Source organism: Coenobita brevimanus, chromosome 89 (genome assembly GCF_032717465.1).
Source record: "Coenobita brevimanus isolate Jiangsu-jjx chromosome 89, ASM3271746v2, whole genome shotgun sequence".
Lineage (NCBI taxonomy): Eukaryota > Metazoa > Arthropoda > Malacostraca > Decapoda > Coenobitidae > Coenobita > Coenobita brevimanus.
Window position 1 is genome coordinate 12,700,494 of NC_137042.1, and position 22,960 is coordinate 12,723,453.

General features: G+C 45.5%; 1 protein-coding gene across 1 annotated transcript; it reads right to left on the minus strand.

Moving 5' to 3' along the window:
* Positions 1-1,247: 1,247 nt before the first annotated feature.
* LOC145411393 (uncharacterized) lies at positions 1,248-21,986 on the minus strand. The gene is made up of 14 exons (XM_080281434.1): positions 21,739-21,986; positions 20,114-20,327; positions 19,374-19,442; positions 18,609-18,739; positions 18,128-18,238; positions 8,889-8,979; positions 8,470-8,573; positions 7,896-7,977; positions 7,404-7,574; positions 6,913-7,097; positions 3,737-3,847; positions 2,869-3,099; positions 2,230-2,368; positions 1,248-1,694 (listed from the first exon to the last, which is right to left on the minus strand). The coding sequence occupies exons 1-14, from the start codon at positions 21,984-21,986 to the stop codon at positions 1,248-1,250; spliced, it is 2,334 nt and encodes a 777-aa protein (XP_080137560.1).
* Between the last annotated feature and the right edge of the window lie 974 nt (positions 21,987-22,960).

Here is a 22,960-nt window from a genome sequence, read left to right on the forward strand (position 1 = left end):
GAGGAAACTGAGGGACTTAAATACAACTAGGCAGGTCCACCACGCCAGAGTCACAGCCGAGCCACCACATGAAGGCGTCCCTCTCCAGCACCGAGATAAAGTACAAAAACGCGCCATCGAATTGAAGGGGTTTTGTGCACACTAGGATATTTATGTCACTCCAGGCGTTCCAAATTCACTCTGGCTCTAATGTAGGTACACTGAAGAGACACATACTTGGTAGGTGAGGGACACACTAGAACAACCCTACACTCTGCTACTATAAATGCACACTAGGATACATATGGTCACTCTAGGCTTTCAGAATTCACTCTAACTCTCACGTAGGTACACTCTGGAGATACACACTAGGAAGGTTGAGGACACGCTAAATTACAGCACTACTAAGGTGCACACTAGGATACATATGGTCACACTAGGCGATCAGAATTCACTCTAACTCTCACGTAGGTACACTCTGGCGATACATACTAGGAAGGTGAAGGCTACACCCATCACAATACACCCTACAGCTCTACCGGTGCTCAACACTGGGATACAAAAGGACGTTCAGTAACACATCTGGCTCTTGTGTTCTCGTCAGCTAAGGAGCCTGGTAACTCCTCCTTCATTATTGCTTAGTTATGGAAATGCTCCAATGACTCCTCTTAAAATATCACTTAAATAAGGAAATTTTCTTATACCTCATCTTTTAATATTGCTTTTCCATATCACACGTCAGAGGAGCCGGGGGGGGAGGGGACACAACAACAACAACAACATCAACTACATCCACATTGCACCTAGTTATTCTCCTGTGTGTTATTTAACCCTCTGTAAAATATACGCAGCTTTTAACAATAACATAAAAAGTAAAACCAGCGCTCTTTTCGCTGGGACTGCTTTAGTAATCCATTTTAGCTGACACCAAAAACTTGAGGGAGTCAGTACCGTCACCATTAACTCTCACAGTACCTCTCTGTTCTGGTCCGCAAGACGTTTCGGGGTACTACTTGTCCTTGTAACTCTCACGTTCGGGAGAGCTTTGGTAACCTATTCCAGCTGACACCAGACGATTTGGTTCAGGTAAGAGTGAGTCACAGCAGCCTGAGAATATTTACGTGACACTTGAGATTAATAACGTGACACATACAAGAATATACTAGTCACGAAGAAGTGCTAGGGAGCCTCCAAAGCCGATGAGAACACAGCCATTTTCATCAACACACAAACACACTCTAGGAAACTGGGAGATACAACTAGGTGGACTATCTTAGCAACCTGGTGAGGCACGTGTGTAGTAGGAGCGCCAGAGTCAAGAGCACAGAACTGACACTAACCCAAGCTCCCCTTGCCCTCCCCACACCCTCACTCTCCCTCTCCCCACTCTCCCCATTCGCTCCCTTCAGCCCCAGCTCCACCCCATCCCTGATCTCGTTCTCAGCTTCGCTCTCTCGCTCCCCCATCCCCTCTTCCTGGTCCTCCGCTCCGGTCTTCTCGAGAAAGGAGTTGGTTCTCTCGATGTACTCGTTCACGCACTCCTCCACGATCTTCAGGGGACCGGTGCACCGCAGGACGACGTCGTGGAACTCCGGCAGGCGAAAGAGACTCCCAAGGGCGTTCTGAGCCTTCTGCCGCAGCTCCTTCAACTTGATCTCGCCTATCTTGTACGAGCAGGCTTGTCCCGGCCACGTGATGTATCGGTTAATCTCAATCTGGGGACAAAAGGAGTAGATGTCAGTCTATAGGATACATATACGCAAAGTGATATGAAATGAGCTTTAACCTCTTTGAACTGATTACTTTCTTATTTTCTTTTTTTTTTTCGTTACTCTTGCAACCTCCCGACAATTTTATTAAACTAAGGAGCGATTTTTGAACTGGGAGAGTGGTAAGTAGCTCTCATTAACCCCTTGAAAGCGAGACCCCTTCAGTTCAATAAAACAGTTCAGTGGGATTTCAATTTCCGTCAAAATTTCTTATCCAATATGCATAGTGGAGATGCTTTACTTTGGCTTTCGACTGAAGAGGGTGCCATGGACGTTAGATAAGGCTAGGTCAGGTTAGGACAGGAAGGTTAAGTTAGGTTAGGTTAGAGTATTTCATCTTGGGAGGTCACAAAGCAGAAAAGACTGGGAGCAGCTGCATTAGACAGCAACCTAACATACTCAGAACAAGAAAGAACGGTAGCCAGTAAAAAGAAAGTAAACATCTGCCCAGTAAAGGACGAGCCAGACTGAAGTGTGTCACCTGTATGGCGCTGTTGCTGAGTGCCGTGTTGTGCAGGAGGTACGTGACGGCCTTGTCCCTGCTCCAGCCCAGTGCGTGCATCCCCGTGTCCACCACAAGCCGACTCGCACGCAGCAGTTCAAACGAGTACCGACCCAACCTGCAAGTCACGATTAGGCTCTAGTTTGCTCTCATTTATTCCTATTAGGCTCTATTTTTTTTTTTTCTTCCTGGGAGGGGCTCACATTTTCCAGGCATGCAGTCTTTAGGTCATTTTTTTTGCATAAGAAAGAAGACAACAGGGTATGGATATGTTAAAAACTAGAAGATAGAAAAGCCCACATCTCTGAAAGGGATCACTATAGAGTCAAAGTTCTCTGCCAAGGACTTCTCTGTCCCTCTCAAAAGGCTGAAGATAACATTGAATGGCTATGGTAAGACGAAACACAAATAACAACAAATCTATGACAAAGAAAAACTACAAGACAAAAAAAAAAAAAAAAAAGTTCAACCACCGAAATGGGTCATTGTAGACTCCAAGTTCTTCGCCCAAGAATTCTCAGTAGAGCCCCATCCCTCCCCTGAGAGTGAAGATAACAGGAAATGGCTATAAAAAAAGAAGAAGAAAAAAAAAAGATGTACAGCTAGTAAAGCCCGCACCTCTGATAAGGATCACTGTAGAGGCCTAGTTCTTCGCCCAGGAATTCAGAGTAGAGCCCCCATCCCTCCCTGAAGACTGTGTGATCTGGGAAACAGGCGGGTCCTATTCCGAGGCCGTCCACGTAGCGGCGGAAGTCAGGGATCGAGGTGTCGCTCATGAGGAAGGCGCTGTGGAGGTGGTGGCCGGGGATGCTCTCGTGGAGGGACAACACGTTCACCTCGTACCTCTTGCTGGAGGGGGAGGGGAGAGAAGAGGTGTATTAGTGAGAGGGAGAAGGAAATCTATGAGGTACAAATGGTGGAGGGAAATGTACGGATGTGTCGGAATGGCGTGAGTGAGAAAAAAAAATAGTGTTAGAATCCCGGATAGGAAGGCGTAGGAGCTGACGTCGAAGATAATGCAGAAGAAAAAGAAAAAGAAGAAAAGAGGGAGGAACAAAAAAAATTACATTACAGAAGGTGTCTTGATCAACGTACTGCAAAGACAAACAAGAAGACTGATTACAGAGGAAGATGTATGAGGAACTATACGTACTATAAAAAAAAGAAGACAAGGACGAAGACAGAGACGAAGAGGAAGAAAGAAAGTTTAAATGATAGAGGAAGACGCATGCAGACCTAGATATACTCAAAAAAAAAAAAAAAAAAAAAGAGGGACGATGATGTAGAAAAAATGGCAAAGACGATAACGAAGAAGCTGACAAAGAAAAGGCAGAAGTGGAAGAAGAGGAACAGTCCAGATCACACAGGGGAAAAAGCAAACCCAAATCTACTGTATAAAGGAGGGAAGAGGAAGTGAAGAAGTGTAGAAGAAGACAGAGATGAAGAAGGTGGAGGAGGAGGCGACAGCGACCGGGTAGAGACGTACTGCATATCGAAGGTGTAGGAGTTGACGACGAAGGCGCCGGATCTGGTACCGTCCATGGATGGGCTTCGGTACCGGGCGAACACAGCGTTGGGGTTGTCGTCTCCTTCCACACTGCCGGACGAGATGGAAAGAGGTTCAGTTAGTGAGTGGAGAAGAATTAAATGGAGATCATTTGGCATGGGTGGGAGAAAGTTGGAAGGGGGAGGAAAGTTACGTCGTTGGTGGAGTATAGATATATTATGAGTGGAGGAGAGATAAACATGAACTGGAATGTGGAGAGTTATATTATTGATGGATATATAGTAATATTGGTGGACATCTGTGCTTGTAAGGGGTTGGCAATAGCCAGCACCTACTTTCGTCATAAGATGATCCACCGGTATACATGGAGAGTAATGAGGAGGATGGATGGTGAACTTGTTGAACGAAAGGCAGTGATAGACTACGTGTGTGTGGATGAGCGAATGAGAAGACAAGTGTTGGATGCAAGAGTGTGGAGAGGGTGGGGGAATGGAGTCTCGGACCATCACTTAGTGATGGCCAAGGTAAAGATGCAAAGAAAGTGGTTGAGGAGGCGAAGGGAAAGACAGGAGGAAGCAGCTCCTGTGAGAAGAGTGGAGAAATTGCAAGATAGTGAGAAAATTACAGAGTATAAGAGCATAGTGGAAGAAAGATTGGGAAGGTATGAGCTAGAGCAGATGGAAGGGGTGGAAGACGTATGTAAGATATTCACGGAAGAGATAGGCGCAGCGTGTGAGGCGGTTTGTGGAGTGAGGAGGAGATGCAAGGGTGTACAGGGACAGCATGGTGGAATGATGAGGTGAAACGAGCTGTAGAACAAAAGAAGAAGGCATATGGTGAATGGTTGGCGAGTAGAGGTAGGGGAGAAGATGAGAGAGAGAAGAGAGAGGTATATGTGAGCAGGAGAAGGGAGGTTAAGAGACTGGTGAAGGAGAGTAAGATGAAAGTGGATGAAGAGTTTGGGAGGAATTTGAGTGTGAAATGGAGGGAGAGTAAGAAATTGTTTTGGAAGGAGGTAAAGAAAGTAAGGCAGTGTGAAAGGGGAAATAATAGGGGAGTGAAAGATAGGAATAATAGATTGTTGGTGGAGAAGAGAGAAATTGAGGAGATGGAAGGAGCACTTTGAGGATTTGTTGAATGTAGAGAGTGAGAGCAGTGTGAGTATAAGTGGTTGGGGAATGGCTGGGAGAAGAAGAGATGAGAGGAGGGAGGAAGAGATCAGTAGGGCGGAAGTAGTGGAAGCGATGAAGAAGATTAAGCTGGGAAAGGCCCCAGGAATTGATGGAGTGTGTGGTGAAATGCTTAGGTATGGGGATGAGATTGTTGTGGAGTGGATATGGAAGTTGTGTAGATTGGCTTGGGAAGAGGGAAGGGTTCCAGAGGACTGGAAATCAGGTATAATTGTTCCTCTGTACAAAGGAAAAGGGGAGAAAGAAGTATGTGGTAACCATAGGGGTATTTGCCTTCTTAGTGTGACCGGTAAAATATATGGTAGAATACTCATTGATAGGGTTAGGCATATGACAGAGAAGCTAGTTGGAGAAGAACAAGGGGGATTTAGGAAGGGAAAAGGGTGTGTAGATCAGATATTTGTTCTAAGATGTTTAGTGGAGAAGTATCTAGAGAAGGGAAGGAAAGTGTATGCTGCCTTCATGGACTTGGAGAAAGCTTATGACAGAATAGATAGGCAAGGTATGTGGAAGGTATTAAGAATATATGGAGTGGAGGGGAAATTGTTGAGTGCTGTGAAGAGTATGTACGAGGGAGCTAGGGCTACGGTGCGAGTGGATGGTGAGCTGAGTGAGTTCTTTGATCTCAATGTGGGACTGCAACAGGGGTGTGTGATGTCTCCATGGCTGTTTAATATATATATGGATGGGGTTGTAAAGGAGGTGCAAGATAGGGCAGTGGATGTGGGGCTGGCCCTAATGAATGAGGGTGAGATTTGGAAGCTTCCGGTGTTGCTGTTTGCTGATGATACAGTATTGTTGAGTGAAGATGAATGGGAGTTGCAAGATTTGGTGAATGAATTTGGGACAGTGTGTAGGAGGAGGAAGCTGAAAGTTAATGTAAACAAAAGTAAAGTTATGGTGTTTGAGAGGAATGAAGTCACAGAGTGTGCAGTGAGGTTGGATGGTGAGGATATGGAGAATGTGAGTGCATTCAAGTACTTGGGTAGTGTGATGAGTAAGGATGGAACTTTGGGGGATGAAGTACGTGAAAGGGTACAGCAGGGAAGGAAGGTTGTTGGTACACTGAAAGCAGTGATGAGAAATACGGAGGTGAGTATGGAAGTTAAGAAGTCACTGCATGATGGTATTGTGATCCCTACCCTGACGTATGGAAGCGAGGCATGGACCTTGCAAGAGGGGAACAAGTCAAGAGTGAGAGCAGTGGAAATGAGTTACTTGAGAGAAGCATGTGGAGTGACGTGGAGGGAGAGGTTGACGAATGAAGAAGTGAAGGAACGTTGTGGGGTAGATGTGGATGTGGTTGAGAAGATTAGGAGAAATACACTGAGGTGGTTTGGACATGTGGAGAGAATGGAGAATGAAAGACTGACCAAGAGGGTGTATGTAGGTGAGGTGGAGGGAGGGAGAGGGAGGGGTAGACCGAGGATGAGGTGGAGGGATGGAGTCGAGAGGTATATGAGGGAGGGGGGGGTGAGTTGGGGGGAGGGTAGTCAAATGGTGGGTGACAGAGTGACTTGGAGGCGTTTTGTCTGCGGCCACCCTTTGCGGGATTAGGGCGTCGGGCTATAGATAGATAGATAGATAGTAATATTGTACCAAATGTAACCCATGGCTTATCCGAAACGTGAGCTCAGTGGACCGCTGGCTTAAGCTGCACTTCTCCAACAGTCCACTATCGTCCCTTTGGGAGACAAGGAAGTAGCTTTAGGAAGTTTGTATAACCAAACAGTTGAGCCAGCCAGTTACATCGGTTCCAACACACTAAGGCGTCCCTCTCCAACACCTATCATACTGGTGCAGGAGAGAACACTGGGAGAGTGGAGAAGGGTTATATCACAGGTGGGGGAGGGTTATATCATTGGCGGGGAATGGATATACTGCTGGTGGAGGAGAGATATGGATCAACAGGAGGGTGGAGGAGGGTGCACACGAAGTCCAAAATTCCAAACTTCCCCAACTCACGTGAGGTTGCTTGCAGGTATGGTGGTGAAGAGGGGTTGGATGCGCGGGTAGATGACGGAGTAGACGGTGTTCCTGAAGGTGTCTAAGAGTTCATCCTTGCTGCTGAAGGACTGGGACGGGTCGCTACGTAGCACCTGGATCACCTCGGAGAATGTGCGGCCATCTAGATCGATCTCTTCTGCCGCCTGTGAGAGCGTGAAAGTATACAAATGTAAGTGTGTGAAAAAGTGAAAGAGAGGAGCTGTGATTAGGTCACATCGCTGCAATGAGAGTGGATCACTTCGTGGAATGATCTCTTTGGGTAACTATAAGAGAGTGAAAGAAAATGTGAGAGAGTGAGAGAGAGAGTGTGAGAGTGACTTGGAGGGAAATACAGAGGAGAGGGTTAGAGAGTTGTCCCAATCATCAGAAGTTTAACATAGAAATCCTAACCGGTGAACCCTTTAAGCCGTACCGTCCCCAACCAAGGAACCCTTTAGCCCGTAACCTACCTTTTTAACCTGCTTCTGTATCCTGTTGACCTCCGTGACGCCCAGGTTATGAATCTCCTGCGGGGTGAGGCTGGTGGATGTGTGGAACTTGAGGCACGCCAGGTAATACTCCTCACCTCCCTCCAGGGAACCCACGCCCACCTCCTTCCGAGTCGCTGCCAGGTACTCACTCTGACGGAGGAAGAATGTTTAGTACTAATGCCTATCAACTACACGAAGGTCACCAAGGCAGACAATTAGCCCTCCTCGTTCACTGGTAAAAGATACTCACGCAGACGGAAACCACTTCATATCTTGTGATTGGGCAACTGAATTCGGAGCTTTCTTTCTTTCAGGCCAGCTGCAATCCGAGGCCAAGGACTCTAAAATTAAGGCTACACCGATCTCATAACAGTTTCAGATCAACGTCGAGGTCAGACAAATGGATCCGCCACGCATGCAGCAAGTACCCAGTTCACCTGTACCTTTATCATTTATCAGTGTATGACTCACCTCAATAAAGTCTCTGATTCTCATGAAAGAAGGGAGGAGATCCTGTTTGATCCTCTCCTGCGCCTGTTGCCTCAGCGTCGTCCTGAAAGATGAAGCACAGGTAAAACAAGAGCCAGGTGCAAGGACAAGGTAGCAGGAAGTATGGGTGTGGCGCGGTTGGAGGGGGAGGCAGGGCAAGAATAAGGCAAAAGGAGAATGTAGGAGGGCGAAGGAAAGTGGGTGTTTGGAAGGGGAGGTAGATCGATAATAAGGTGGAGAGGCGCACATTTGCAAACAGACAGCAACACACACACACACACACACACACACACACACACACACACACACACACACACACACACACACACACAGATAGACTCACACAATGCAGATCCCTCCCCTCCTTCGCACATACAAGAAGAGTTACACACACACCGCCACAAGGAAACTAAAGTCGGTCATAGAAATACAATCACAAATACACCCATCTATCCACAGACTACACAGAGGTAGAGACACACAAAGTCACCCACAGAAACACAGAACTAGGCATACAGGCATACACTGAGGTCCACAGAAGTCCCCCCCAACACACCTCTGCTCCGGGGTGATGGTCCTGGGCATGTGGGTGAAGGGCTTGTAGAAAACGGAGTCCTCCACGGGCCCCCCAAGGCTGTCCAGTTGCTCTATTACACCGACCTGTGAGGGAAAAGATGTATGGATTGCTTTCTCTCTCTCTCTCTCTCTCTCTCTCCAAGCCTGAATGGTATACATCACGAGGGAAGTGCTGAGAATTTTAAACAAGATTTCAGAAATAAATTGCTAGTGGCGACCCTTTTCTAGACTGAGGCCTCTGTCGATAGATGTATAGACAGAGAAAGATACGGATAGACAGAGACACACAGACAGATAGATGGATGGACTGATGGATGGAAAGATGGACATACAGATACATAGATAGACAGAGATAGAAAGGTAGATAGACAGACAGACAGGCGGTGTTACTTGACTTACCATAGACCAGTTGGATGGCATGAGGTCATTGTCGATGTTGGCCTTCATCAGCTCCAGAATCTCCTCCGCCTGCCTTGGAAACTCCCCGTATCTGTGTGGCGAGATGATGGGGGGTTAAATCAGCACCTATCAACCCCACGAAGGCGATTTAGCCGGAGACAGTGATATAATTAGCCCCTATCACCCCCTACAATCCGACCCACAACAGTCACAGTTACGTCCAGGTCCCCAGTTGCAATGCTGGATGAAAAGAAGGGCAATCAACTCGTCCATACTTCTGGCAGGTCCGAAAATGGATCTCTAGTTCTCTCAGTTGCAGGCGGGATGTGCCAACCAATGGACCACAGGCAAGGGTGGAGGTGAGAGGGGTACTGGTGGGGATGGACTGGAGGGATGGAGAGGTGGGCGAAAGAGGAATGATGGGAGTGAGAGGGTGAGAAGAAGGGAAGAGTGAATGAAGGGAGAGGAAGGGAAGAAGGGAAAAGAGGGGAGGGGGAGAAATGACAGAAGGGGATAGGTGGTGAGAGAGAGAGAGAGAGAGAGAGAGAGAGAGAGAGAGAGAGAGAGAGAGAGAGAGAGAGAGAGAGAGAGAGAGAGAGAGAATGCGAAGGTGAGAAAATCAAAATTACCATCACACACACACACACACACACACACACACACACACACAGAGCCATCTCACCACATCACCCCCACCAAAAATCAGTCTAAGCAACGATTGTGGGAAGTGTTGTGCAAAGTCCGCAGAGTTTATTCAAATTCCTGGCCGCATTCCTATCATACATGCAAGACACGACACCCGCCACAAGGAAGGGATAACTCTTGCGGTTTTTATAGCCCACTTCAGTCGTTCCCCTTCCCTCCTCTTACCCCATCACTGTATGCAAATGATGTTGATTAAGCTGTTCAGAAATGGAATGTTATATACTTTTTTAATGCAAAGAAGAAGGAACCTAAGGCCAGAACCCCCCACGACCGTTTCTTCCACCTTAGTCTTGCTCATCTTTAGGTGTTAGAGGGGAACGCCTTCATGTGGTGGCACCGATGTAACCAGGCGGCTCCACTGCCTGGCAAAACAGATGTCCCTCAACTCCCTCCCTCTCCCCCGAAAGGATGATGGTGAGCTGCAGGAGGAGGGCAACATCAGCCTGCAGTCCACCTGGTTCACGTTCAGATGAGCCTGGGGTTGCGACTATTACTACACCTACTAACTGCCACTGCTACCACTACCACCACTACTATTACTATTACTCCTACTTCTACTACTACTACTACTACTACTACTACTACTACTACTACTATTACTACTACTATTACTACTACTCCTACTACATCTACTACTACTACCCCTACTAACCACCACCACCACAACCACCACCACTTCTACTACTTTTTTTTTTTTTTTTTATGCAAGGAAGAAGGAACCAAAGGCCATGAGCCCGCAGTAACAGTTCCCTCCAAGAGAAAAACAAAATACAATAGAGAGCCAAATTCAAGATCCGATCATTTTGAGATGCCTGGACACACTGCGTTTGAAAGACTGGAGATCATAGGCAGGAGGAAATACAGACAGAGGGAGACAGTTCCAGAGCTGACCTGTTGCATGAATGAAAGACTGGGAGTAACGGTTAACTCTTGCATTAGAGAGTTGGACAGAAAAGGGATGAGAGTTTGCTGCCAGACGGGTGCTACGCGCCCGTCGTAGAGGTGGAGGAATGCAAGCAGACAGTTCAGAGGAGCAGTGACCATTAAAGTAGCGATAGAAAAGAGATAAAGATGCAACAGTGCGGCGAAGAGACAGAGGTTGAAGGGAGTCAGTAAGAGGAGGAGAGTTAATGAGACGAAAAGCCTTTGACTCCACCCTATTGAGAAGAGCTGTATGTGGGGAGCCTCCCCACACATGAGAGTTGTACTCCACACAGGGGCGGATAAAACCCCTGTATAGAGTCAACAATTGTGCAGGGGTAAAGAAAGAGCGGAGTCGGCTTAGCACACCCAATCTCTTGGAAGCAGATTTTACAAGAGATGTAATATGATCTTTCCAAGATAAGTCCCGAGTAAATGAAACCCCAAGCATGTTCAAGGATGATGCAGGATTAAGCTGAATATTATTAAACATTAGTGGGTATACCTGTGGAAGATTTTGTCGGGTTGATAGGTGTAAGAACTGAGTCTTAGAAGCATTAAAGACAACCATATTATTTTTACCCCAGTCAGAGATATGAGCCAAGTCAGACATTAGGTGTGCCATAGCCTCATCCCTTGTTTCTTGAAGTAACTGTTGAGATGGGCGTTGCGGGAACCGAATGGAAAGGTGAAGGGTGGAGTCATCAGCGTATGAGTGGATAGGGTTAGATGTACAGCTTAGAAGATCATTGATGAATAAAAGGAAGAGAGTTGGTGATAGGACAGAGCCCTGAGGAACACCACTGTTGATAGATCTAGGAGAAGAACGATGGCCGTCTACGACAGCAGCTATTGAACGACCAGAAAGGAAGCTAGCGATGAAGGTACAGATAGAAGGATAGAAACCGTAGGAGGGCAGTTTGGAAATTAAAGATTTATGCCAGACTCGATCGAAAGCCTTTGAGATGTCAAGTGCAATGGCAAAGCTTTCGCCAAAGTCCCGAAAGGAGGATGACCAGGAGTCTGAAAGGTAGGTGAGAAGATCGCCAGTGGAGCGTCCCTGACGGAACCCATACTGACGATCGGAAAGAAGGTTGTGATAGGAAAGATGCCTTAAAATTTTTTTTATTAAGAATTGACTCGAAAACTACTACTACAACAATTACTACTACTACTTTCACTACAACTATCCATAATATATTCCACTGCAATCCTTGACAAACTTTTTCAACCTATAGTAACCATAATAATCCCTCTACCCAGCATCAAACCCCACTTCAGTTATATTCTGAGGCACGAGAGGGTTTTATTTCTCGAGGGGTTTCTTGCCAAGGGAAGCAAGCCCACATTTTTCGCACCGTCTTGGCTGCTAGTGTGTGTGTGTGTGTGTGTGTGTGTGTGTGTGTGTGTATGTGTGTGTGTGCTGATATCGCAATACTTCGATTTTCACTCTCTTCACTCTTCCCACACACACCCGTTCCTCACCCATACTTCACCAGCTTGGGAAAAAGGTAATTACTTATGGCTGTCGATCTGCCTCCGAGAAGGTCTGGTCCTGCAGTGGGCCTAACATGGATCGATACAAAGATATGCATATGTAAATTTCGAGGTAAAAAGTACTTGGGGCTTTACGTGACATTATTAACAGCCTAAGACGCAAAAAACAGCCGATCACCAACCCGCCAAACCCCCCCCCAGGAGCCCCCCCCCAAAAAAAAGCAGCCCCCACCCCCTTCCGCCATCCTAAAACAAACACAGTTACCAGGGGACAGGAACCTCCCGCCGCAGCCGTGCCATAAACCTGCCGCCATGCATCAACCCCAACCAGCAGATTCACACCGATACCCCCGCCCCGAGATGGTTTGTGCCACCGAGTGAAGGATCGCGAAATCGGAGCCCAGCCGCCCGGGAAGTCGCACTTTTTGCATCTCCTTTCCCGCCGTTTCATATCTCTTCGCACGCCGCCGCACCTTGAAATTCCCATATATTTTCACTAATCCATGACGGGACCCAAGAATGTGATATAATTTACAAGGATTACTCTGTAAAATACCCTAAAATAGTCTCAGGGACAGTCAGTCGTGTGATTTTTAGGGGAATATTGTGACTCCCCGAAACTTGACCTCAGGTATGCCCCTCTAGCTTAAAAACTCATACACCTCTTCAAAACAATTAGAGTATCTTAAAATATGATGCAATTTACCACTTGCACCCTTTAAAACATCTCAAAATAGCCACAAGGGCGGTGTGTTGTGGTCTTTTTAGGAGAATATGGCGGTACCTCGCAACTCCACCTCGCGCCAATGTTGACCAGCTCAGCGTGCGGGTGGAACTGAACAAATTTACGTGCATTAAATAGCAGACCCGCCGACACCAATCTTCCTTACACCAGAGCGCTCTTTGCCTCTATTTGCATACCGTCCCTGAGTGTGCCTCTTCGGGTGATAAAGCTAAGAGAAGTAGGGGGGAAATAACTGAGAGAGAGCTTCCGTTCGGCGAGTTTGCCTTTTTTTGCGCGCCCCTTTTTTGCTCTGTTTTTTTTATTCGTATCCTCGCGCGAGGTTGGAATGTGGGTTGGACGCGAGGTAGTTTTGGGAATGTTGAGAGAGAGAGAGAGAGAGAGAGAGAGAGAGAGAGAGAGAGAGAGAGAGAGAGAGAGAGTGTGCAATCTCAAAAACCTCAATAGCATAATCCCCCCAAATGTCCTACAGTCAATGTATCTCTAACACAAGTAATATTCTCTCTCTCTCTCTCTCTCTTTAACCTGGCTTTTACCTTTGTTGCAGTCTTACAGTGTGTGTGTGTGTGTGTGTGTGTGTGTGTGTGTGTGTGTGTGTGTGTGTGTGTTCCTACGTACGTCAGCTGTCAATAACTTTTTTCCCACCCCGTCTGACAACCGTATCCAGCGCTAATAATGAGATCAGCAAAACTTATCACCATCAGTCAAAACTCTAGGAATTTCGCTTTATCGGTATGCAGCTCCGCAAGTGTAAAGGAACTACTGATCATGACTACTATTGGCAGCAAATCCCCCTCCTCTCTCTCTCTCTCTCTCTCTCTCTCTCTTTCTCCATGGTCTAAGTGGCTTAGTAGCACCTCTTCCTTAGCGATTTATTTTGTTTATTATATCCTTAACATTCTCCTTTGAAGTTACCTATATCCTCCTAATATCAACCTAATTAACAAAAATAACATGGGTATTTCCAGTCCTAAATTCCCCCCCCCCTCCTTTCAGTCAGCTACATCACGCAGGGAATACGTGGGTGGTAATATTTGCCTCCTTTTCAGAGAGATATCTGTGTTGAATATTTGTATGTATGTATGTATGTATGTATGTATGTATGACTAGTGTGATTTTATGTACGTAGGTTGGTTGGTTTGTAAGTAGGAGGATGTGTGTGTGTGTGTGTGTGTGTGTGTGTGTGTGTGTGTGTGTGTGTGTGTGTGTGTGTGTGTGTGTGTGCGTGTGGTTGGTTGGTTGGTTGGTTTGTAAGTAGGAGGATGTGAGCGTGTGTGTGTGTGTGTGTGTGTGTGCGTGTGGTTGGTTGGTTGGTTGGTTTGTAAGTAGGAGGATGTGAGCGTGTGTGTGTGTGTGTGTGTGTGTGTGTGTGTGTGTGTGTGTGTGTGTGTGTGTGTGTGTGTGTGTGTGTGTGTTGCCAATGCATGCACGAGAATATACGTGTGTTTACCAGAACGCGTGTGAGCTATATACTGCCTAAGCATAAATTCTTGCTTTGAATACTTCCTTGTGCCTGCCATCTCTCTCCCACTTTATTTCTGTCTGCCTTCTCTGTCTCACTGCCTCTCTATCCCTCTCTCCTTGTTTCCCCGTCTGTTTCCCTGTCTCTGTATTCCCTTCCTCCCTCCTTTCATTCATCCGTCTCTTTCTCTTTCCCTCCCCCCCCTCCCTGTCTCCCTATCGCCTTGTCTGTCTTCCTGTCCCTTCCTGTTTACTTATCTCTCTGTCTCCGTCCTTCCCTGTCTCTCTTTCCCCGTCTCCTTCCCACCTTATCTCCCTGTCTCTTTCTCTCCCCGTCTCCGTGTTTGCCTCCCTGTCTCTTTCCCTCCCTCCCGATCTCGCCTCTTCCCTCACCCTCTTCCTCCTTACTTACCCTCTTGGTGTCTGGGGCATGTGACTGTCTAGCTGTGATTTTCGTTTGATTAATGTCTTTCTGGATGCTGTCTGTGGTTCTCAAATTATTCTCTAATTATAAGAGTATGCACGGTTGTTTATGGCTTATTGTGGATGCTTATGGTTACCTGTTCCTGTCTGTGGGTTATTTGTTGAAACGTTCTAGGTTTCCGATACACCTGCGTCGTAACCATTTACTTTAACACTAGAGACTGGTGCTAGTCAGGAAGAAGTGCTAAGGAAGGAATGCAGTGCTGTACTATTATCTTTTTCAGCCAGGGAGCCACTTGAAATAAACTGCAAAAGAACGAAAATCTGGGCCAAGTTTAAGTGACTGTACCTAACGTTACTAGGATTAACCCGGAAGTATATACTCCTTAAAAATAAATCATATCCAATAAATACACCGTCAGATATTTATTTCTGCGTCTTTAAAAATCGTATAATCCTAAGCAATTTCTTAAGTAAACGATGCAACACCCATAACATGTCACTGCCCATCCACTCACCCCACCATCTCAACACAGTACATGTCTATCTATCTATATACCTAGGCTGCTTCCCCCAAGGAAAGGGAGGTAGCCGAGACAGGACGACACACTCTCCATTTACTCATCCATTCAAACACATTCATTCGCATCTTAGCCCCAAAGGGGAGAACGGACAGATCCTCACCGCACCACACCGCACAAGGATCAACTGCGCAATGCAATCAGTGACATCCGCAGCAGGGCCCGACAGCAGAACTGGTTTACCCCTGCCACATCATAACAGACCCATCCCCTTACCCGCACCTGACCTGATTAGCTGATCAGACCAAATGCGGGAGAATATCCCCTCAGGGCTGCGTCATCACTTATTCATTCACAATTTCTCTCCATTTATTTCTGTCACGCACAGCCACTCTTCCTTGCTCAACAGACATCCCTCTTGCATCCAGCGCTCTCTTCACACTGTCCATCCATCCTATTCGTGGTCTTCCTCTCAGCCTTACTCCTCTCACATCAGATCTAGTTATCTTTTTCACCCACTTAAAAAAAAAAAAAAAAAACACCCACAGACATCCATTTATTTTGGAAAACTGGATATTTTGTGAGGGTCGAGGTGGCTTGCTGCGCCCCCATCTCCTTCATCTAGACTTAACTTATATGGTGTATGTGATCTACTTGGGGCTGAATCTACACACATCCGAAAGACTGGTTATTATCTTGAAGAGGTCGAGGATGGGGGCTGCATTCCTTCTCCGAACCCTCAAATGCAGCTTCTTTAGTGCCCACAGCCGCTAAAAATACCCATACAATATTCCTTTCTTTGACCTTGAAGTCTTGGTATTTTCTTGCCGGGTGAGGATTAGGGATCCGTGGATGTGCCCCCTCCCCAAAATTTTCTGTGGTACCGGTTACTTATTTTAGCCTTCGTCCATAGTCATGCAAAATCCTTCCCCTCTTTTTTTTTTTTTTTTTTTTTACCTTGAAACTATAAGTAATTTTTGGGGGTGGAGGGTCGGGGTCCTGAGTGGAGTCTTCTCTCCAAGTCCCACACACAATGCTCTTAGTACAGGGTTTGTAATGCAGTGCTCGTAATATAGTGTTCGTGATGTTCCTCTGGGTCATATCTATGCAAATATTCAACACTGTAGCTTGAGAACAGTGGACACGCATGAGGGACAAACAAATAGGCACCAAAATCACAGCGAAACAGATTGATACAGATAACTACAAAAATCTCGGTAACGTTCCTACACACCCGCTATGTAACCGTGGACCCAGACCGTAACAGAGCATAGCAATCATTCTGTACCCTCCGATTATGCGACTGTAATTCACTGTACTGTAATTTACTTTGTACTCTAAATCCGGTCACTGCAGCCCACCTATATACTCAGTGTGTAATCGTATGACTGCTTGATCAAGTAATAACGTACCATATCAATTACTTTGTTCTTAGTGATTCTCTGTGGGCTAAACACTCATTCAGTCACTGCAACCCCGTGTGTGTGTGTGTGTGTGTGTGTGTGTGTGTGTGTGTGTGTGTGTGTGTGTGTGTGTCTACCTGTGTGTGTACGTATTATATATGTGTGCGTATACGTCCAAACATATATGTATGATCCAACGTACCAATTTCCCGCTAACTAATACCTCCTAATCAGACAGAATACGGGCAGACAGACACACACAGACACAGACCACGTTTCCAGACGGCGGCATCACTCTCTGCATTTTGGTGTTTCCCGTGTGATCTGCCGTGTGTTCCTTTCACCGCGGTCTGCTCATTGTTCCAGAGTCAACATTACACTGGCCGCCTCCACCACAACCACCACCACTAACACCACTACCATCACCTTCCCCACTGACACCTTGGCAGCCAGTAACACCATCACCAGCATCATTATTGCTGTTAACACTATCAATTACCACAGCTCCATATATTATCACAATCACTGCCACTACTGCTACCACCACCAGCCACTACCATCACCACCACAACCACCACAACCAACACTCTGATCCTGTGTGCGTGTAAGGTCAAGGTCGGAGATCAAAGGATTTTTTTTTTTTCTTAAATCCAGTTCTGGGTATACACTACACAATCCATTTCCCAAGCCTAGCAGTCCTCCTACGCACAACAGCCGACCTCACACATCTCATGTTACCTCTTGGGGGACTAATTACAATCGTCCTTATTAAATGTATATTATAGGTCTGTCTCATTTAGGACTGGTGTGATGGTATTAGTAGAGTTATTTTTGTTGCATGTCAGTGGGTTTTGTGGATTTTAACGAAATTCAAATCTCCAAACTTCTCCAACTTCCATCTCTCTGTCCAGTTACGTGTATCAGTTATTTGCATGTCCACTTTACAATCATTCATATAAGTACAATAAAAAAAAAAATGACATCCACAATTTTGATGGAACATGCCTCTCGGTTTGTCTGATTTCAAAGGAACTGAAAATTCAGACTGAAGCCATTTTTTTATGTTAATGAACGGTATGACAAAACATTAAGCCCGCACTGTAATAAGACATACGTCACAGAATTTGGGAAAAACTCTTCATCTTGAGTTTCACAAAGTATATAAGTGCTGTGAGAGGCTTTTCTGTAAAGTACATCCTCAAACTTGAAGGCATTTTTTTTTTTAATCAATTTTAAGAGAACAGGACTAAATGACACCCTTTAGCTTCAAATTCTCTTCTTCCAGCCACCCAATAGTCCATTCTCTTCAATTCGGCTCAAAATTTTCATCCTTTTGCGGCTTATTTCACGTAGCACAGTGGCAGAAAAAGACAATACTGTGACTCTGCATCCTTTTTTTTTTTTTTTTTTTTTCAGAACTTCTTCGTGACTGGCATCTTTTTTTTTTTAGGTCAAAGTAAAGTGAACAGAGTATACCTGATATTTTATTTTCTGCCTACCGTGACTACCTCATTCATATCCTAATTCTTTCTTCTTCTACGTATTCCTTCACTTCTCGCCCCCTACCTTGACAGCAGCTTTTGGTAGTCGTTGTAGGAGGAGAGGACCATCTGCTTGAGTACCATTCGCTTGAAGTAGTGCTGGGGCCCTGTCAGGAAGCTTACGGGCGCCAGGTACCTGAGGGAGGGGATGAAGGTAGGTTAGTTGAGAGAGAGAGAGAGAGAGAGGAGGGGGGGGGAACCTCACCCGTATCACCTATTGTACTGATAATTCTCAAGACAGATCATATTCTCGATGATGGGAAAGGAAAGAAAGGGAGTACAATGAGAGAGAGAGAGAGAGAGAGAGAGAGAGAGAGAGAGAGAGAGAGAGGAGGGGGGGGGAACCTCACCCGTATCACCTATTGTACTGATAATTCTCAAGACAGATCATATTCTCGATGATGGGAAAGGAAAGAAAGGGAGTACAATGAGAGAGAGAGAGAGAGAGAGAGAGAGAGAGAGAGAGAGAGAGAGAGAGAGAGAGAGAGAGAGAGAAATGCTCCCACCTCTTATACTTGAAGTTCTCGAGGTAGGAGACCATGTTTCCCGTGAAGATGTTGAGGTTGATAAGGTCCTCGGGCGAAAGCGAGGACTTGTCGATCTCCTGGGCCCTCTTCAGAAACTCCTCCACCTTCGCCTGCCACCACATGGGCACACACATTGGGTTAGCACAGTTTAATATAGAACACACACACACACACACACACACACACACACACACACACACACACACACACACACACACACACACACACACACACACACACACACACACGTACGGCACTCGCATAACATAAAAACAATAATCTACAGTCACTCCACAACACAAGGCACCACACATCGAAACGTACCACAACCATCCACATAACCACACATCACAACTACATACATACTGATGTCTAGTCATCCCTCACAGTCATCACCATAACAGTACCATACCTCAGTACACCACCCAATCATACGACACCACACGATCATACCACACCCACACCACACATACACACCAAATCAAATCACATCACAGATCACAACACTCATCGCACAACCACATCACACCACACCACACCTCACAACCACACCACCTCCCACGACCACACCACATCACACAACACCACACAACCACACCATATCACACCGCACCACACAACCACACCACCTCCCACGACCATACCACATCACAGCACACCAAATCACGCCACACCACATCCCGCCACAACCACACCACACCTATCCCCACAGCCACATCCATATATAGGGAGTACACCATATACCTTCCTGGTGTTGAAGTGTTGCATGCTGTAGGAGTTGAGGCGACCGGCCGTGTTGTCGTTAATTCCCAGCTGAAACAACCACACAGCCCGTAAGAACATTTGGACATACAACAACAATGGGAAGGTACGGTAAAATATCAGTTCCCATCGATATCTCCCCCTCGATAATTTCTGCATATTTTACATGTTTGTTGCATTAATCCAAACAACTATTTCTTATAATACTTCCCGTGACAGCTCAAAAATAACCAAGACACAGCTTCATGTTCAAAATAATTAAGTGTTGAAACTGAAATACTACAGAAGATATTTTGTAAACATATGACATTCATCTTCTCGAAATAGGCTGTTGCTCGAGAAACTATGAGGGTGGCAAAGTTTTAGTCCATATGGAAGTGAACCTGGGGCAAAAGAATGGATTTAAGGACTTGATTTTGTTGTACAGATTGTAGGTTAAGAGAAAACTATATATACATCGTGCCTCTGGACTCGATGCACTAAATCTGGATGGTTTCTGAGGCCAGGGTGCGGTATAATTGTTTTGTGGATATACTGAATGCTGTACTTGTGCAAGGGTTGTGATATACTGCATGTGTGGGATTATATCAAGGCCTAGGACACCATTTAGAGAGACGGAGATAAACAGATAGGCAAACAGACACACACACACACACACACACACACACACAAGAGAGAGAGAGAGAGAGACCCAAACATATACCTACACCCACAACACCTACCTGCGTGGCAAACTGAGGGTAGTCCTGCGTCCTCCAGTGCCAGAAGTCTTGCGTGAGTGCCAGAAGGTCGGGGCGGGGTGACGGGTGTGGCGGGGGCGCGGGGGCAATCACCACCCCTATCACCACCATCATCACCACCACCACCACGGCAGCCCACCACACCAACCCGCCGCCCCTCGCCATCACCACCACACCACCACCACCACTCCACCACCTGAAGCCAAGAGATTAAAGGTGTGTCAGTGTTTTATTTTAACCTGTACATAATCACCTCACAACACCACACCACACCACACCACACCACAGTACACCACTACCTGAGTCAGATACAAATGAGGGTTTAGAACGATGTGTCATAGTCTCGATAGTAAAATAAATCAATAAATATAGTATAGCTATGCATAAAAAGATATAAATGAGTAATAAATAAAGGAATACTAGTCCTAAAGTAATTAAATGTCATTGCCCCACTAATAAAGATGCATAATTATCCTTGTCACATACCCCGCGTGATTAAGCACCCATTACCCTCCTCAGCTGCACACACACACACACACACACACACACACACACACACACACACACACACACACACACACACATACATACACACACAATGCCTGCCACAACTGAGATTTGGAGCTTCGGAAGAATTATACTTACATTTATACAAGTTCTTTTTGAGGAAATGAGGGGATAAAACAATTAAAACCCGACCCTAACCATCATAAATCAAACATCCCCAAACGCATGTATAATTCTTCCTATATCATCAAGTCAAGGCAAAATCATGGCAAGACACGTAGCTAAGATTAATTAAGATGTTTATTTATTTATTTGTGTATTATTTATTTATTTATGTACAAAACTTAACGAAAAAAGAGTGCGGAAAGTTCCAGCGCATCTTGATCTTCCTGCAATGATAAATCACAGTTATGATAGTGATATAATAATAATAATAATAATAATAATAATAATAATAATAATAATAATAATAATAATAATTAATAATAATGATGATAATAAAATGTGTCTGTTTTGCTGGAATCTGAACAGCAAAACACAATCAGCATCTTTGAAAGTTCACACTGTACTCCATGCCTTTCTCAAAATCCCAGAATACATGCACCCCCTGTCATCAACCGTTCAGTTTTACAAATTATTTTGAGAAGGAAAGGGAAAGAAAGAGAAAATAACCATTAATTCATCAGTGTTTACAGATTTTACTAGAATATTCCTTGCACATTATAAAACTCGGGATAATTTTAGTTTGCTAGTCAAACCAAGCTCATCATTTTCTCTCACTGCCATCCATCGTCACACAATCCATGATGATGATCATCACTATCATATCATCATTTCTCCAACCTAATTAGTGGGATGGTTGGGCCAACATCTGAGAAGAAAGTCTTGGAATTCGTGGCGGGGTGTTTGTCAGAGCCAGTCTCACGTCTTCCTTGACATCCAATCTATTCCAGGTCGTCGTTTTCATGTGGACGAGGGTTTAAAAGTCAGCCTTGCAGAAGCAATGGAGGCAACTGGAAGATCACGAAAGGCCAGCATGCTGACTTTGGGATATGACAAGTATAGCGCACCAGAATTAAGTCACCGATTTCTCCTCAAACAGATCACACACTGGAGAGTCGTTCCATAGACCCAAGAATTCATCTTGGACTTCGTCAGGGATGCTGGATACGTCAAGTGTGGCAGATAAACAGCTGCTTATCAGTGTCTCCTCCTGTCGTGTGAGCTCAGGGAAGTATCGCTGGAATTCCTTTTCTAGGGACTCAAGGTGTTCGGTAATCTCACTCTTCAGAAATTTATGTAGTTCGCCCTCAGCCTCATCCATCACTCGACAGAGTTTTTCAAACATGGCTATGTTTCCAAGACTGCCTTACCGATGTCAGTTCTGCAGTTTGGAAATGAAGGCCTGTAGATTGTCTCGAAATAGAAGAACGTGTTTTCCCTTCCCTGAAGCTTTAAATTCTGCTTGTTCAGTTAGTTGACAATGTCCACTAGGTACGCAGCCCGATGATTCATCGTTTCATCATCGATGTGAGACGGACTTCTTTTCTTGCACTTCCAGAAGGTGCATAATTTCGTCTTTCATCTGAAGACACAATTCACCACGTTCTCTTTCAATAACTAGCGTACAGCTGTGTAGAAGACCTTATGGTCAGCATCCATATCCTTGCAGAGTTCTTGAGTAGCTGAGCGTTGAGTTCCCCAGCCTTCATGTAATTCCCAGTTTTGATCACAGAATCAAACACTTCCTGCAAAGAGGCCGGAAGGGTCTTACTGGCTAGAGCATATCGGTGGATCATGCAGCGGATGCCTTTAACATGGGGAGACAGCTCCTCACTCTTGTCTGGCATCCTGACTTCGATTCTAGCATAGCTGGTACTCCGGCCATACAAATCTCGCACACGTTTCCCCATTGTAGACCTTCGGAATGAGAAAAAAAGGTAGAGACAGTTTCCATGGCGTCTTCAGCTTTTGTAGTAGTTTCAAATGCACTACAGAACAGGAATTCTTCTTTGATGTCGTATGAATGATTGTACCTCACGACGACAAGTAACTGAGAACATGAACTCACATCCGTTGATTTGTTGAGCTGCAAGGAGAACAACAGAGAAGCTCTGATTTCTTTCAAGACTTGCTCTTTCACATCCATAGACATGTGAGAAATATGCCTCTGAAGAGTATTATTCGACCGAGATACTTGCTGTATCTTCTTCGCCCTGGTCTCTCTGAGAACAAGCTTCATCATCATCATACATGTTTGATAAACGTCTCCAATAGTGTGAAGCTATATTTGTTTGACAGTTTCCAACGCAAACTACATAT

Coding starts and splice junctions, on each gene's coding strand:
- LOC145411393 (XM_080281434.1), bottom strand. CDS start 21,986: ATGTTTGAAAAACTCTGTCGAGTGATGGATGAGGCTGAGGGCGAACTA. Junction 7,575..7,895: donor GAATCAGAGACTTTATTGAG/GTGAGTCATACA, acceptor TTCCTCCGTCAG/AGTGAGTACCTGGCAGCGAC. Junction 3,848..6,912: donor ATACCTGCAAGCAACCTCAC/GTGAGTTGGGGA, acceptor CTCGTCCGGCAG/TGTGGAAGGAGACGACAACC.